This window comes from Biomphalaria glabrata, chromosome 2, assembly GCF_947242115.1.
Source record: "Biomphalaria glabrata chromosome 2, xgBioGlab47.1, whole genome shotgun sequence".
Taxonomy (NCBI): domain Eukaryota; kingdom Metazoa; phylum Mollusca; class Gastropoda; family Planorbidae; genus Biomphalaria; species Biomphalaria glabrata.
In genome coordinates, this window is record NC_074712.1 from 25,066,704 (window position 1) to 25,084,939 (window position 18,236).

Genomic DNA, 18,236 nt, shown 5'->3' on the forward strand with positions numbered 1-18,236 from the left:
GGCAAAGGCGAGTAACTGGCGCCTTAACCAGTGAGCCTCGAGCAGGAGGGGCTCGTTATCCATGGCTGGCTACCTACCTAGGAGAAGGAAAACTCTGAATTCAAAATTCTGTTGCCTTGCAGCTATACCCAATCAAGGGAAAGGCTTTGGGAGTCAACCCTGAGGAAAAATCAGGAGCTGGCGACCCTAAGGCAGTTTGCAGCACCCAGTGCTACACTCTGGCAAAACCTGCGACGTCGCTGACCCCAAACTGTATCGGCACTGCCGTTCCTTTGGATACATCAGCAGCGTGGAGAAGGGGAAACTGATGTGTGGGCGACATCGTTCAAACCACAACTAATGCCCAGGCATTCATCTCATTTCCATGAGATGATCCATAGTCGCTTCGCGATTGAAGGAGGCCATATATATATATTATATATATATATATATATATATATATATATATATATATATATATATATATATATATATATATATATATATTAAGGACCTAAATTCAAACTCGAAAGCTTCAGCTGCCTAAAGACAACACATTAACCACTGTATCAGGGAAGTACTTAAGAAAATAGAAGGTTTTATAGTTATCTATTATTAGTTTCAAACTTATATTAAGTATGAAGAGGACCAATTCAACTTCTACCATCACATCAGTCAGTACAATTTCGTTCCCTTGTTCGATACCAATCAAAATAATATTATCAATAGTTAATTATATATTTTGTTTATTGTTTTTATTGATTCTTGTTTAGTCAGATAAAAGAAACAACTGTGCAAAAATTCTGCTGTATCCGAGATTGGAGATTGGGTGTGGGAGAAATAACTTGTACAAGCTTTTCACCAAACAGACAGTGAGTTGATATAAGTTTGTTTTTAAAGGAAAGCTAAGATCTTTCATCCTTCATAGTTACAATTGATGAGCAAAAGAAGTGAATTTGGAAAAGGTGTTGTATCTTTAGGGTTGTGAGAGGAAGCAAAGTATTGAAACCTTTTTTTTTGTTTTGGCTGCACATTACGTAACACAAAATAAATTGATGTGTAAATGGAAAGGATTATATTGTGGGAAAAGGGCGGCCATTTCGTAACGGAACAAATTTCTTTATGTTTGTTTCATTTTTAGGCATTTTATCATATAGTTTATAATGTTTATTAGTGCAGACATGTTTGTATGTAGGCCTAATATGTAATGTAATGCATTAAAGGGTTTTCATTATTGGACATGATTATATGTGTGAAGTGTATATTAATGAAAATGTATGTATATGTGTTGATGTACGTATATTATATTAGACGCAGCTGTGTATCAAAGATTGGCCTCTTTAGTCACATAAGAAGTTGCAGAGGGAAAAGATCGTCCCTCGAGACCTTAACTGCCACAGGATTATATTAGACATATGTTTTAGTGCGTTTATCATTAGACGCTCGATTGTGAGTGTAATGATTTTAGATCTTTCAACATTTGTGTAAGTAGGATGGTATTTTTTGTTCTTAGCTTATTTATAAGATCCGTGTGTGCGTGTTAGAGAAAGAAAGAGAGGGAGAGAATTCAGTTTATTTAATTTTTCATATGTTTTTCAGAAATATTTATTTCTAACTTAATGTTCCAATCAAAATATAACATCAATTTCAAATCTTACATTTATCTTTAGTTAATGAAACAAAAAGCTCACTCTCTTCTCTCAAAAGTTCATACATATATACAAACATAGAGTCATCTATGTAGCGTAACTCCTACGACGTCCTAACATATGATGCTCTATGTCCTGGTTCTCGTGACACATCATGTCTGGCTTAGTGTATATTCCCGTTATGTAGTACAATATAAGGTCTTGAAAATCAAGAAACATTTCATTAAAGAAATCATTGAAGATCTGTAAGTGTCTTGGCCGTACATAACGCTTGGAGGGATAAGCAGCGGTCACGGAATGCACACAGCAGTCTATAACTTCATCAATATTCTTTCTTGCCCGATTTAATAATCTGTTTCTTGATAACTAAAACATAGTGGGGGAAAACATATTTTTAAAAATCTATTAAAAAAACATTTTTTAAGACTTAAAAAAGCTACATAGACAATATTTTCAAATACTTAAAATTCTTTTATTTAGAAATTGTTTCTGAAACAATCACATACAAACACACACACTAAAATAAATAACAAATAATAAAATTTGTTCAAATATAAAAATGGGTAGGAAAGTGAAATCTGGAGTTAAAAAGAGAAACCTACTATTAAAAGATAAATCGTTTTGTTTTTAAAGAGAAATCATAATGATAAGACAAAGTGTAATGTATTAGAAAGAGAAGTTTTATTAAATTAAAAAAGTTTTATTCTGCAAACACCCCAGACTTTCTAGGAACTGGAAAAACAAATGATTAATTTGTACAAATGTTTGAAGTATTCATAGCAGGTTATTGTCATTTAAATGTCGCGCAGTATTATGTAAACTCTAAGGTGTTACGTAGGCTACATTTATAAAACAAATAACCCTATGTTCTATCAACAGCGATTTCCGCGAAATCTTAAAATTTCGTACTGTGCCTCCAGCCTTCAAATAACTCGAACGAATTTCTCTTGCTTCGACAGCTAAGCACTTTAAGTTTAGTTCTTTTTTTTTTTTTACAAAGCTTATATCTACTCACTTTGTCTGGTCAAACGTTTGTTTACGTTAGTTCTCCCACATCCAATCTCGGATGAAGCTGACATTTTGGTTCAATTATCCTATACTCTTAAGCGAGCAATTATTGTATGTATGTATGTATGTATGTATGTATGTATGTATGTATATATATTTATATTTATAATATCAGGTGACCGAGCCTCGCTCGGATGAATAATTTGTTAAGGAAGGATATATACCCGAAGTCATTTTGAGAATTTTTTTGTACCAGGTGGCCGAGCCTCGCTCTGTTAAATAATTTCGGAAGGTTATATACCCGAAGTCATTTTGGGAATATTCTTGTAATTACGAAAATGAACGATCGGATAAAGACTACTAATCTGAAGAGTTGTTTTAGTGTTCTGTTAGTTCTAATTGTAGGCCTAATTGTACATGTCGATTAAATTTAAAGTCTTTTAAGTCCTCCTACAGCCTAGACAAACTACAGCTCACGTCCGTCTTATAGTTTTACAATCCATCTTTTGCGTAAAACAATTGTAGGCTTACTATTAATGGCTTGAAAGAAAGTCTTTGCAGTGTAAATTCTCAAAACGTTATAGGTAAAACATGCACTTAGTGACAAAGTAAAATGGCGCATTTTTTCTTATTAGACTTAAATCATCGCATTAGTTTTCTAAAGAAACGTTTCCGTGGGGCACCTCTGTTACGCCAAACAATATGCTCGTTACCCATACGGGATACGTGCCCTGCCCGGCCTGACTATAAGAAGTTCATACCGGCTTTTGCCTTCCATCCATCCATCCCAGTGGCGCTATGGCCTGCTTTTACACATCCCTCCATTCAGATCTCTCCTGGGCCTTCCGTCAACACGCCCTAACTCCAAGCTTTTTACCGAGGTTTATAGTTAAATCAAAAGAGACTGCAGCGTACGCAAACTCGTTGACCGCTAGATGGATATCATGTTTAGTGTGAGCAAGTAAGGCGTAGAGAAGCTGTGTTATGACCCTTTCCTTTGTTTTGGTACAGGACAGTAGACACCGAAGCATGAACACATGGTAATAATTCACCAGCAAAATAATAATAATAATAAGGCTTGTCTTAAGAGTCCGAAAATTAATGAGGATTGCAGCTGTGACCTACATATCTTGCCACTTCCAAGGCAAGCATAACCGTTGTCCGCGGTGCTCGATTAAGATTTTCTTTTAGCGTCTGCGTTTGTCCTCGGCAGCAAATTTTCTTTTGGTCTCAAATGTGTATCCGAATTCTTTAAGTCCGACAGTTACGCTGGACAGAGCAGTATCCTGTATGGGAGACGAATCTCAGACGAACGCATACCAAAGGCAGTCTTTTTTGGTGAGCTAAAAAGTGGTCGACGTAACACCGAAACGCTTAAAAGACCAGCTTATGGCGCAAACTTGACTTAGCTGACATAGAAGAGAGCATATGGTTGCATGCAACCTCAGAACGAGACAGCTGGAGGTCACCAGCAAAATAAACAACAAAGTAAAATGTATCTACACCGCTCTACACAATTAAAGAGTAAACAACTTATTAAGCACTTAAAACACAATAACTAATCATATATCGGCACATTTAATTTCATTACTTTTCTTTCATAGTTCTATAATAAATCAATCTACAGTAAGATGGTGCGCAAATGTTTAATTAGGTCTAATGGTTCTTTAGACGTTCCTTTCTAGCATGAGACTCTTTAAACAGTACATTAACACTAAAACAACAACGTCATCGCTTAGAACTCATTTTAATTCTCATGAACACTAGAACACTATTTCGTTTCTATTTTCTCCATTTTCTTTTCTCCTCTCCGTTCAACACGCATTCGCACCATTTCACATTTACATTAACATGCGCACGTAACACCCCCCCCGTTTATATATATATATATAAATATAAATATATATACATACATACATACAAGAATTGCTCGCTTAAGAGTATAGGATATATACATTTTATTTCGAAAACGGCTCTAACGATTTTCTTTAAAATTTCACGGTTTGTGCATAATAGTGAGAAAAAAATTCTCAACTCATTGGCCACACCAGGAAAACTCGAAGTTGACCGTTATATCGGTTTGAAAATGGCTCATTATCGAAAAATTAATTTTGGCTAGAATGTTTTATGAATGAAATTTTCTATATGACGTCAATGGGAAAAAAAATTGACATCGCTTACGTCACTAGGCTCACAGCAGTACACTAAGACATTTCTTCGCAAACAAGAAAAAGTTTTAATGATTCTATTGGCGTAATTAAACATTTGCGCACCATCTTATTGTACATTGATCCATTATGAAATTATGGAAGAAAAATAATGAAATTAAATATCTTTATGTATGATTAGTTATTGTGTTTTAAAGGCTTTATAAATTGTTTATACTTTAACTGCGTACACTCGTAGGTAGCTTTTACTTTGTTATTATTTTGCTGGTGAATTATTGCAATGTGTTTAAGCTTCGAAGTCTACTGTCCCATACCAAAACATAGGAAATGTCATAACACAGCTTATCTATGCTTTACTTGCACAACCAGGGCCGGCCCTAACATTTGCAGGGCCTTATGTGAAATGGATTGCGTGCGGACCAGTAATGGTAAGGATAAGGATAATAAGTGAAAATAAAGATTTTGTATTAGAAAATAAATTCGTATTTGCATTACATTTTTATTATATGAAAGCTGACAATGCCGTTTTTTATATCACGCGTAGGACTGGCGTTTACCATATTGATTGACACCCCAAAATGACAATGTTGTCTTTTTAAGGACATTTTTATGAGTTTCAGGAGATTTCCAGGAGCTCCTTGAAAACAAAGAGACCACGGGAACCCTATTATAAATTATAATGGTTTAATTTAATGATTTACACCTAGAATTAGCGCGGGGCTTTTAAACCTTCGGGGTCCACTGCGGCAGCATCGGCCTAAAGCTGGCTCTGATGATATCCAACTCGCGGTCAACGAATTTTCATCACGCTGCTGCTTTTCTTGGTTAACCTATAAACCTCGGTAAAACAGAAGTCATGTTCCAGAAGTCACCCGATAAAACCTACTCAGCCCAAAGAACACCGCGCATAGACATCCCTTAAAGTGGTAGATAACTTCACATTATTTGGGAAGCATAGTATCCAATGACGCATTGCTTTAAAGAGAGGTTGATATGTGATCAGGGATAGTCGTGCTTTTGGACGCCTCCAAGTGAGAGTGTGGCGAAATAAATCGCTCCGCCTGTCTACAAAAATCAGTGTCAACCAGTGATTCTCTCAACCCCTCTATGTAGATCTGAGACATGAGTACTTTATAGAAAGCAACTAAGACTTCTTGAACGACTTCACCAAAGACCGCAATACAAACAGCGATATTCTTGCAAAATGGTATGAACTTCTTATAATCCGACAGTCCCGCTTTGCAGGGCACTTATTCCGTATGGGAAACAAACATATTTTTGGAAATCTTTTTTTTTTTTTTAGTAAGCTGAAAGGTTGTCTGAGTAACAGAGATGCCTCACAATAACGCTTCTTTAGAATACTAACGCGATGTTTTTAAGTCTCTTAGGAAAAAATGCGCGATTTTACTTTGTTACTAGGTGCATGTTTTACACTATAACGTAGAGATTTTGCATCACTTGATGATTCTTACTAAAGCCATAATAATAAGGCTTGTCTTCGAGTCCGAAGACTAGTGAGGAATGCAGTATTTCCCGTGGCTGCGCAGCCCCAGCTGTGACCTACATATTTTGCCACAACCAGGGCAAGCATAACCATTGTCCGCAGGTGGTCGATTTAGATTTTCTTTTCGCCGTCTGCGTTTGTCCTCGGCAGCAGATTTTCTTTCGGTCTCAAATGTGTATCCCGCGGCCTTCGTGAGTGACCTTCAGCTATCTCATTCGGAGGCCGCATAGAACCAGGTGCTCTCTTCTATGTCAGCCAAGGAAAGTTGATGCCTAAGCTGGTCTTTGAAGCGTTTCCGTTGGGCGCCTCTGTTACGTCGACCACCTTTTAGCTCATCAAAAAAGATTGTTTTTGGCATATGTTCGTCTCCCATACGGGATACGTGCCCTATCGGACTGTGGCAAGGACATAGTTGTTTGTAGTGCGGTCCTGCCACCGTATGTCCATGATGGAGCGCAAGCATCTTTGGTGAAAGCGCCCAAGAAGTCTTAGTTGTTTTCTGTATAGTGTTCATGTCTCAGAGCCATAATGAATATATTAATTGCAATATTAAATGTCAGAAAGTAACCATTTTAGAAGTTACACTACAAAGACTTTCTTCCAATTTATAATAGCCCAATAGTTTTACGCGAAAGAAGCAATGTAAAACGTTAAGACGTAAGCTGTGGTTTTCTATAGGCCTACTGTTGGGGGGACTTTCTATTCTAATCGCCATGTACAATTACATTGAGAATTGACAGAACGAAAAAGCAACTCTTCGGATTGATAGTCTTTACCCGATCGTTCATTTGCGTAATTACAACAATATTTCCAAAATGACTTCGGGTATATATCCTTCCTTAACAAATTATTCATCCGAGCGAGGCTCGATCACCTGATATTTTCTTTTATCTGACAAAACAAGAATCAACTGCTGCTGCTGTGTTTTTAGTGTTACGGTTTCATTAAGTTGTAGTTCTAGAGATTTAAGACTAGTTATTGTTGGGTGTTAGCATCTAGGTTTAGTGTGTCCACACCAGCAACAGTGATTGCCAACAGATGACCTAGGACTAAGTCTAAGACTGCTTTATTGATCCTTATGGAAATTTGTTGTGATTGCAAATACTCTTTTCTCATATAAAGACAACACAACAGAAACATACACATAAAGACAACAGACACAACATAAAGAGTTCATTAAGCGACTACACACAGGTATCTTGGTCCTTTCCATCTTTCTTGATCAACGAGTGGCGTTGATATAGTCTGACCGAGTGAGGTACGAAAGAGTTTTTGTACCGGTCTGTTCTTGTTTTGATTGACAGTAGTCGCCCACTTCGCGACGACCTGACATAGTATGATGTACGGGTGACCGTTGTCTTCCAAGATTTTTTTGATTTTCCTTAGACACTTTTGTTCAAAAAGTTCCTTTAAATGTGGTAATGTTGTGAGTGTAATTTTTTATGCTTTTTAATGATGTTTTCTAGACGTCGCAACAGTTTAGATGAGGCGTTGCCTTGCCAACAAGCTATTCCTTATGTCAGCATATTTTGTATAGTCACACCGTAAAAATATTTAGGATCTTCTTATTTAGTTTAAAGCTATTGAGTTTTTATAAAAAAAAAAGTCGCTGGGCTGTTTTCTTTTATCAGAGTTCCTAGATGGTCTTCCCATGAGAGATTGCTATAAATGATAACGCCTAGATATTTGTATGCCTTCACTTGTTCTATAGATGTTGTGTTTATTTGCAGTTCACGTATAGTTTGTTTTTTCTTTTTAAAATCTATTATAAGTTCTTTAGTTTTTGTGACATTCAGTTCTAGAAAGTTGTCAGCGCACCAGTTTGTTAACTCTTCTATCGAGCTTCGATACTGAGTTTCGTCTTCTGAAATAAGACCGACTATGGCAGTATCATCGGCCAAAAAAATGAGTTTAAATGAGTCATAGATGCTTCTTATGTCTTTAGTGTACAGAGTGTACAGTACAGGAGAAAGTACACAACCTTGTGGAGCACCCGTACATAGTAGGCTTACTCAAGTTGACGATTTTGTGTTGTTGTCTTTAACATACTGAGGACGTTGAGTTAAAATTTTAGAACCCATGCTTGTACGTAAGAGCTGACATTTAAGTTACTCAGTTTGTTTATCATTAGATGTGGCTGTATGGTATTGAAAGCCAAGGAGAAATCTACGAAGAGAACTCATGCATATGTTCTGGGTGTATCCCTTGGCTGCTTCAAATTGGTGAGGGTCTAGGCTGTTATTGACCTGTGGTGTGCATCTCTGTCTGTGTGATGAGTGATCTTTGCGATATAGCGTGTATTTTTTTAAAAATAATTCCGTACCTGGGACTGCCTGCTATTATTTCTGCTGATGCAGTGTTACTGCTGCTGCTCTTAACCAGTTGTTTTTGAGTTGTTGTTAGGTTTAGATTGGATGTAGTTATGTTTAGAATAGTTTAGGTCTGGTAGGGTATTTTTTGGTTTATGGAGCTTAGGTTGTAGACAGGGTTACTATTGATTTTATTTTGTTATTTTTTTTAGTGGCCCTCGAAAGGGAAAAGACGCTATTAGTTTTCTGGGGAATGTCTGTTCGTCCGTCCCGTTTAGATCTCGTATACTAGAAAAGATAGTGAAAATACGACCTCATAATATTTTAGACCATTCAAAGTTCTGATGCAACGGCTACTTTTTTCTTTTCTGAAACCGAAATATCTAATTTTTAAATCACTTATGCAAGCATTTTTTTTTTCATAAAAATACACCACTTTTTACAACTATTCACTATTAATAATAACAAACACTGAAGGCTCATTAGTAGGGGAGATAGCCATCTACAGTATTTTTAACACATTTATGCAAATGGTTTTAGATTTTTTTTGTCAAAAAATTATTATTTTTTACATTTTTATTGCTAAGTTAAGTAAGTTCTGTTATAGGCCTACTACATTTACACAAAAAAGTGTTTTCTTTTTTATTACGAGAAAAAATCTATTTAGTATGCATATAAGTTAGACATAATTTAAAACAACAATTAAAAAGTAGTTTTTCATATTAGCGCATGAACTGCAGTCGCAGAGTGGGAAACCTATAAAGATAGTACACTGAACTAAAGGAATTTTCTTTTTTTTTTTTGGTCTCAGACTGAGGTGCACAGATGAAACCCAAACAATAGCGATACAATCTGCCTACTCCTGTTTTGTAAGTAAATTCTTGTTAGCCCAGTCGGCCCGCTAACATATTTTTTTTATATATAAATGCATTTAAAAGCGATCGCGGTAACATTAAATATAATTCCCCATTTGTCCTCCTCTTGTCCCTTTCATAACTGTTCTAAATAAGTGATAGGATCATAGCATATAAAGTATGCTAAAAGCATGAAATTGCCCTAAACAAAAAAACATTGGTAAAAATATTTGTAATCGCACAAAATTATTATTGTTAGTTATTTAAAATTTAATTGCATGACTATCCCAACTACGCTTAATTAATTTTTTAAAAAGTATTTGTAATATTTTTCTTGCTATTAATATTTTTATATTTCAAAGTAAGAAGAACTAAGAAGTTGTATAAACCTAGAATCAACCTTTTATTTCTACTAGTCCAAGAATGAGCTAAATGTTGCTCGCCTCGATAAGTAAATTGGAAGTTAACTGAGATTTTATGCAATGATATTTACTAACCAATATAGGCTTGTGATAAAGATCTACCTGAGTATCAGAAAAGAATTTCCCACCATAATCTCGACGTACTGCAGGTTCAGCTATGGACCAAAAGACATCATTTTGAAGTATGAAATGAGCCGATAAGCCAGTCCTAATAGAAACAAATATAGAAAATGAAAATATAGATTATTCAGGTGTTTATTGAATGCATTACAAACAATTATGATTAAATGTGAAATCTTAAATATAAATAGGGAGAATACATTAACTCATGTAGCTACGCAGTCTTAGCCGTGAACTACATTTTACATCTAACTCGACAACGACCTTTTCTGTCAAGATTTTCCGCTGTACTGCGGCGTTACTGGTAGCTTTTCCCGGGGTCGCTAATGTAGGCATATGACCCGCTTCTTTTTGTAAGTGCTCTCAAACTGTCTATCTCGGTCTCCACTATGCCAATGAGGGTTAGCTGACTGCTGAGCTGGTCTTTAAATGGACATTCTTACTGAGTTCATTTACAGCGGAGGTCCCTTCAAAAATATGCATGAACCAGGGTAACTACAATGTTGTGAAATAACAACTCTTTCGAACTTTTGGTCAAACGGAAGCTTTCTATCGCAAACAGTTAGTTTATAGTGCAATATAACCAGATGATGACCCGCAGACATTCCTGGACAGAATGAGCAGCCTGGATAGAAACTGCTGAGGTAGAAAAGACTTTTGACAGTCTTAAGACATTTCTCATGTTGGACAATGTTATTTACGAGTGTCAGGAGGAATTACAAATATTTCTGAAACCGAAATCCATAGAAGGCATAGTAAGACTGATAAAATCACATCTCGAATAGAAATTATCTAGAGGCAGTGATATAGGAGAAATAGTTGCTTTTAACAGAAGGGAGACACAGCGTAGCCATAACAGACGTTGTACATATGATAACTGCAACGGAAGATATCAAAGAAACAGACATGAAAGATATTACAGGGCGAAAAGTGGAATACAACGAGGCTTATCATTATCATCTGATACTGGAACATTGGAGGTTCTTCATACATTCGTAGGGAACAAGACAGCTAAGACGATTAGGATACCGGGAGTACTGTTGTCGGAGTGAATTAGAAATTAGTGAAAGATCATAAATAAACCGGAAAATCTAGGAATTGTGTTATGTTTGATGGGAAGAGTTAGCATTAACGCGTATTTAACTGGGAAAGTGGAAGCTTGTGTTGTAGATCAGATTGAGATAGATTTAATAATTGGGAATATTCATGGGGTGAAACATGTTCAGAGAGGGAGATAGAGAATTAGAAGAAATATAATGGGATAAAGTCTACTCTATGTAGAAACGGGGATGTAGAAGAAAACATAAGATACCATCAATCAGATGATATAGGTAGCAGGAGGCATGAAAATAAAGAATTAATAGATACAGTCGAAAGAAATGCAATTGAAATGGGTCAAGATCAAAATAAAGTGAGGCAATCAGGGGTATGGGGAACGCTATATAAGCCCACATAGTCACATACAGACGTACAAACTCATACAACCAGTGTTTTAATTGTGGGACAAAGGGACATTGTATGAGAAAGTGTCACAAGTTAATCAGAGTTAAGGGATTAAGTTGCAATAGTGGAGAGGTGTATAAGAGAAAAGAAATGGATATTGGAAGGCTTGAAAATGGATATGTAGACAAAGCATGTCAAACTCATTAAGGTTTATGGGCCACATAAAAACTTACTATGACCTAAAGGGCCGCAACCAAAAAATCATCGTTCATAGTTTCTGATAGTCTTTCTGAAAATATTGAAACTTGCCTAATTTTACCTGCCATAGTGAACCACTTTGGGGACCGATTTTGAGTTTGTGTTTCCACACAAATTGTCTTTGTAACCTTGTTTTAAAATAAGTCATATTGACATAAATTTGTAGAAAGTTGAAATCCCGGAACAATTAGCTAAGGCGAGTGTGTGTATTGTAATGTATTGTCCAAGAACATTAAGTATAATATAAGTCAGTTATAAGTTAGGTGAGCAATACCTAATATTCCTTAGTATTAATTTTTTTTAACTAAACATCCGGAACAACCTATTTAAAGATACTTGAAACTATCGCGATGTTTTGGAAGGAAACTTAAAAGGTTTAATCAGATTTTCAATAGCTTTTAGTCTTTTTTTTCGACGGACAGACAGACGAACGGAGAAAACGCACAAAAGTAAGCGGATTCTATCCTGACTGGGGCACTAAATAAATGTAAATACAATTTGATTATTTAAAACTTTTTTTGAGGGAACAAATTTAGTACCATGTTGCCGCGGTCGTCACGCAACTGTACGAATGTCGCTGTATAAAAAGTCAATTTTTATAAAATGTGCGTGACCTTTACATACAAAAAGCATTCTTAGCCTTTATAAGTGAACATAAATGTTTTCTTTCAATTTTTTTAGCTCATGTACCAGAAAAAAACACAGATAACTAATATTTATATTTTGTTATGAAAATTTCTTGTACAACACAAACACACGCTAGCCTGACATTACCCGCGGCCTGCAGGTCTTAGTTTGTGTTTACTAATCTAGTGGATTGGATTTAGATGTATGTTAAACTTAGCTAATGATCCATTCAAGTTTTTCTATTTCGCTACGAAAATAAAATTAGTTTTGCAAAAATGGGTTTACCCGAAGCCGATACATTCATATCATCTATTGAAAACGAAAGAAGCACTATATGTGCGAAGTGTAGTTCTTAAAATTAGATATAAATCCTTTCGATCTTTTCTCATGTCAACATTGTAAACAAAGCCTAGATCCATATAATACTATAGCTTTAATAGAGTCGGTCAACTTTTTTTTTGTTGAGGGTCTTAAGTTTGTTTTAGGGCAACAATAGGCCTACATACACTACGGTCTAAGTTAGTACCCAAGATCTAGATCTAATTTTAAGAACTACACTTTGCACATATAGTTTTTTACATTGACACATGAAAATACAAAATATAGTCTAATGATTGCTATTGATTGGTCAAGCGGTTTTTATTTCTATTCCTAACATACATACATACATACATACATACATACATACATACATACATACATACATACATACATAGATACATACATACATAAGTACATACATACATACATACATACATACATACATACATACATACGCCTTACTTTCTACTTTATAAAGTAGATATTTGAATAAGTGATACTGGAACTCTGGAAACAAATCTCCCTATCCAGGCTCTCTGCAAACTGCACTACACGACACCACCAACTTAAAGAACGTGACAACTCAGGGCTCCAAATAACGCAGTGGCGTAGCTAGGGTATATGATGCCCAGTGCGGCAGCTCATGATGATGCCGCCGCCCCCCCCCCAAAAAAAAAGAAACGAAATAAAACAGAGAAAAGTCCTTGTTTCCCCCGAACTAATGTGTATTCATTGTTAAAGTATTGCTACTTCGTCAAAAAAAAATCATTTTATCAAAAAGGATACTACAAATAAATCTTAAGGCTTTCTTGCTCACAAAACTATCAATAATTTTATCGAAATCTATTTTTTACATCAATTCCCAAATTAGTGAGTCGCAATTAATTCAATATTGGGTTCAATAGTTTGGATGGCGACAAATATTCATGCTTACCTACCACATCATGATATTGGTCGTATTGGGGGATTTCTTGAATTATCCAATCCAAGTAAGAGTAAATTTCCACCCGTAACTCTTTCTTGTGTGTAACTACCGATTCTTCACCTTTTTCGCCGGTATCCAATAAGTCTTTGAGCCCTTCTAGTCTCCAGATCTGTTCACATGCTTTCGGCAAAGGTAACACTGGCTTCAGCGATGTCGTCCCGACTAGTAGTTAGGAATGCTGCTAATGTTTTTCGTTTAAGTGCGCTGTCTCAAATTGAAAATCTCTTGTTTTAAAGGTAGACTTACGTGTCCATTATTATAGTCAATACAGCGACCAAAACCCCAAAGTGAGAAAATAAATGTAAACTATAGTAATCAACAAATCGCCTGCTTCAGATCTAGTAGATTTTTTTATTTGTACTAGTCAATGTCTCTAGAGTTTCTATAATTTTAAAAAAATTAAACCATAACCATCTTGACGGCTTCTCCTCTGACGTTCCAGTGGGTTTTAACCAAACGCTTAAGGCTAGTTCCGGTTATTTTGATGAGGACGTCATAGCGGCGTGCTGAAGTTGATGAAGAGGTGTGTAAACGGTCCAGTATACGTAAAAATGATACTGAATTGATTTCCGATTCAGCAACCCGAATTCCTGCCAAACTTGGAGAATAGTTCTAGCAGACAAGGAATTAAGATGATGTCAATAAAATAATTAGTACAACGTCATTATCCAAGACAATGTAGCCTTAACATATGGGAAATTATCGAGATATATCTGGCTCGTAATCACACAACAATAAGCTCGTTTAGCATTTGTGGGGACATTTACATATTCGGTCTGGAATCAGCTTGAATCCGAATAAATGTTCTCTTAAGAATGGATCTTACTTGGATAGTAATTTCACAAACTCCTAGAAATGACCTACATTTTGTCTTAGCAATTCTTCTTGAACTTTTCGCGATGTCCATTAAGTGTCAGATTCTGCTTTGAGAGAAACGAAACTATTTTTCAAGAGGTTTAAGCTGCAGATCTAGATGAAAGCAGCGTATCGAGCAATGAAGTTACAACATGTGCCTCAGAAGAAAATGGGCATACAAAGGTGCGTCGCCTTAAGAGATTTAAACAAATCTAATAAATTTGATACAACCTGGTCTGCAGCTTACATTTAATTTAAGAAAGAACATAGGAGATGAAAAAAAGTAGCAAAATAATTACATTTGTAGTTAACTTTTCAAATACAGTAGTTTGTGTTTTTTCATATATGTATAATGTGTTTTTTTTACTGAGAAATTTTATCCTCAGGTTGATGCCCCTCACCATTTGATGCCCCGTGCGGCCCACACCACCCGCACTTAGCTAGCTACGGCACTGAAATAACGTAATAGTTTACTGTCAAATAAATAACAGCCAATAATGTACAATTGGCAGCACGTAACACCAAGGCTACACAAATATCTCTCCGTTAATAGCCGTACCGACGTATCAACTGCTGCACTGGCCTCTCCGTCTCGTCCCGGACTTGTACTGAGCCGTCGTACTGAACCGTAGATCGCGAAGTTGTGACTGACTCGACTCTGATACCTTCGCCCTTAATATAGGGTCACTGTTGGCCTTATAGAACCGGACGGAACATCGCTCGACCATTCTGGTGATCACATGACTACATCTCTCGTGATGTTCCTGAGCTCTATGCACAACAACGATCCTTCCCAAACTGTCTTGGATGACCGTCGTAGCTCGTCACTGTTGACCGCTCGTCTAGCGCTGGCCTGGGTTGATTTGCGTCGACTGACTACACACATACCACTACCCCCATCTGTGCCACCTTCAGGTTGATAACAATATATATATGATGGAGCGCAAGCATCTTTGTTGAAAGTGCTCAAGTAGTCTTAGTTGCTTTCTGTATAATACCCATGTCTCATACCATATATAAGGGTTGAGAGAACCACCACCTGGTAGACATGTTTTTTTGTAGGTAGGCGGATCGATTTATTCCTCCAAATTCTTGTCTGAAAGCGTCCAAAAGCACTACTTGCCCTGGCGAGGCGTCATTTGATACTATTCTTCCTAGATATGTGAAGGAGTCTACCACGTTTAAGGGGTTGTCTGTTTACAGTGATCTTTGGGGCTAAGTAGATTTTGTTGGGTGATCTCTGGAACATGACTCCTGTTTTTCCGAGGTTTATAATAAACCGAAAGAGGCGGCAGCGTATGCAAATTCGTTGACTGCGTTCTATATATATATATATATATATATATATAGACACATAGTAAACATAATCTTCCTTATATTTATGTATTGTTTTATTGGTGTATTTTTATTTTAAAAAAATCACTTGCATAATACATTTTATAAACTAAACAGTTTGCTTTTAGAAAACAAAAGTAGCCGTTGCACCTAAACTTTGCAAGCCATAATGCATGGTGAAATAATATTTTTGATTTTATTTTTCTTCTAGTTTATGAGATCCGAGAAAGCTCTTGCTCACTCCACAATGCACAAGCTGGCTTCAGGGAAGCAAGTAGAACAGAAAACCACCTCTTTCGTTTTATCCAGGACACAATAGTAGGGTTTCACGAAAATAAACACACTACAGCAGTTTTTATAGAGTATGGAGAAAAGGTCTATTTTTGAAGATGAATAAATGGGCATCCATGGAAGAATATATAGCTGGATCAGGGCTTTTCTAAAAAAAAAAACAGAACCATCCAAACCCGATTCGAAGGTGTCATCTCTAGTAAAAAAAAAAAGGTTTGGAAGAAGGCCTACCACAAGGTTCAGCCCTTAGCTGCACTCTTTCTAATTTTCATGAATGACCTCCCGGACCTCATTTCGGTCAATAAAGCACTTTACGCAGATGACATCTTAATTTGGACTACAGAGAAATATCCAGTGCTGACTAGATCCAAATTAAATAGAGCCCTCACATCTATCTCCACGTTTTCAAAATTATGGCAAATGCAAATAAACAAAGAAAAGTCAGTTTATTCAATCTTTAGCCACAGCAACAAAATACAAAATAGCAAAAAGAAACTACATCCTAAAAAGATACTCGTAGCCAATAAATAAAGAAGAAAATCCAACATATCTTGGTGTAAAATTAGACCAAAGACTGTCTCTAAAACACTTTATGGCAGATTTAAAAGAAAAGGCATTACAAAGATTAAACATAATAAACCACCTAGCAAGAACATCCTGGGGAGCTGAAAAGAAAACTTTAAGACAGTTATACACTGGATACGTCAGATCTGTCACGGATAACTGTCTCTCCATACAAGTAGCCGCCAACAAAACCTATCAATCATCTTTAGACACAATCCAAAACCAAGCCTTGCGTCTAATCAGTGGAGGTATGAGAACTACTACCACAGCAGCCTGTGAAATAGACTCCAATATTGAACCTCTTAAGTTAAGGCGCAACAGAGCAGTATTAGAAGCTATTGATAAATACAAAAGGTTGGAGGACGACCATCCAAATAAACTACTAACACAGAGAAATAAGAAAAACAAGCAAAAAAAGCAAAGAACTCTGATCCAACTTACTGACCAACTAGCCCTAAACCATTATCTACTCAATAACAGAGAACAAATTACCAGATTCTAAAACAACTCCTGGACTTAACTACAAACAACCAACAATTAAAACACATTTAATAAATAACACTCTAACAAAAGAATCAAATCCACTGGAGCTCAAAGTAAGCACACTCGAAACAAATGAAAGCTATCCAAAAACAATATATACACCGACGGATCAGCCTTCAAAGCCACCATCAATGCTGGTCTTGGTGCCTTCCTGTTCTTCCCCAAAAATAAACACTTTGAAATAAGTGCACCCTGTTGCGACTACTGCTCAAACTTCCAAGCCCTAATTGAGGCAATTACCATAGCTTTGCAGACAGTCGAAAACAAATTATATGAAGGGATACAATCACCATCAGATATTGTTGTCTTTACAGACTCCCAATCCACTCTTCAAGCACTAAACAGCAGCACCTCAAAAAGCCCAAGAAAGTTGAGAACACTTATAATGATAATACACCAGATGATGACAAAATTAAACATCAACATCACATTACAGTGGATCCCTGGACACAATGGCGTCATGGGAAATGAAAGGGCAGATAAGCTTTCAAAGGCAGAATCATCTATGGAACAACGAGATAGACCTGTTAATTACCTCACCCTAAGGTCAATGTTAATCAACTACCACAATGAAGAGTGGCTCAACCAATGGGCAACAGGAAACACACACAGAGCCATGTACAAAGAAATGATCATGCCTAACAAACTGGACAGTATTAACTTCATCCCCAGCAAAGAGCAATCTACAATCTTTCAACTAAGGACAGGACACACACCTCTGTTTAATTATCATCTCAATAAAATAAATCCCACACAACTCCCCCTATGTAGACACTGCGCTCACCCTTATGAAACCGTAAACCATATCCTTTTTGAATGCCTCTTCCTAATCCACCTTAGGTAGACCCTACTACTACTCCAGCCCAACACCCTGTACGGCAGTGCTGAACAACTGAAGAAAACAGCACACTATTTTTCTTTGGCACAGTCTGCAAAAGTAAAAAGCTGGCTAGAAGAAGAAGAAGAATGAGATCTGAGTGTGAAGCACGGACATGCGGACA

The 18,236-nt window shown here is 36.5% G+C and overlaps 1 protein-coding gene across 1 annotated transcript in view; it reads right to left on the reverse strand.

Moving 5' to 3' along the window:
* Positions 1–478: 478 nt before the first annotated feature.
* Positions 479–18,236, reverse strand: part of LOC106060216 (retinol dehydrogenase 16-like) — a 123,565-nt gene continuing 105,807 nt past the window's right edge. Inside the window, exons 7-8 of the mRNA XM_056022099.1 lie at positions 9,996–10,101; positions 479–1,994 (exon numbers count right to left, since the gene is read on the reverse strand). Coding sequence (XP_055878074.1) covers positions 1,716–1,994; positions 9,996–10,101 — 385 coding nt within the window. The 3' untranslated portion in view covers positions 479–1,715. The remainder of the gene's footprint in view (positions 1,995–9,995; positions 10,102–18,236) is intronic.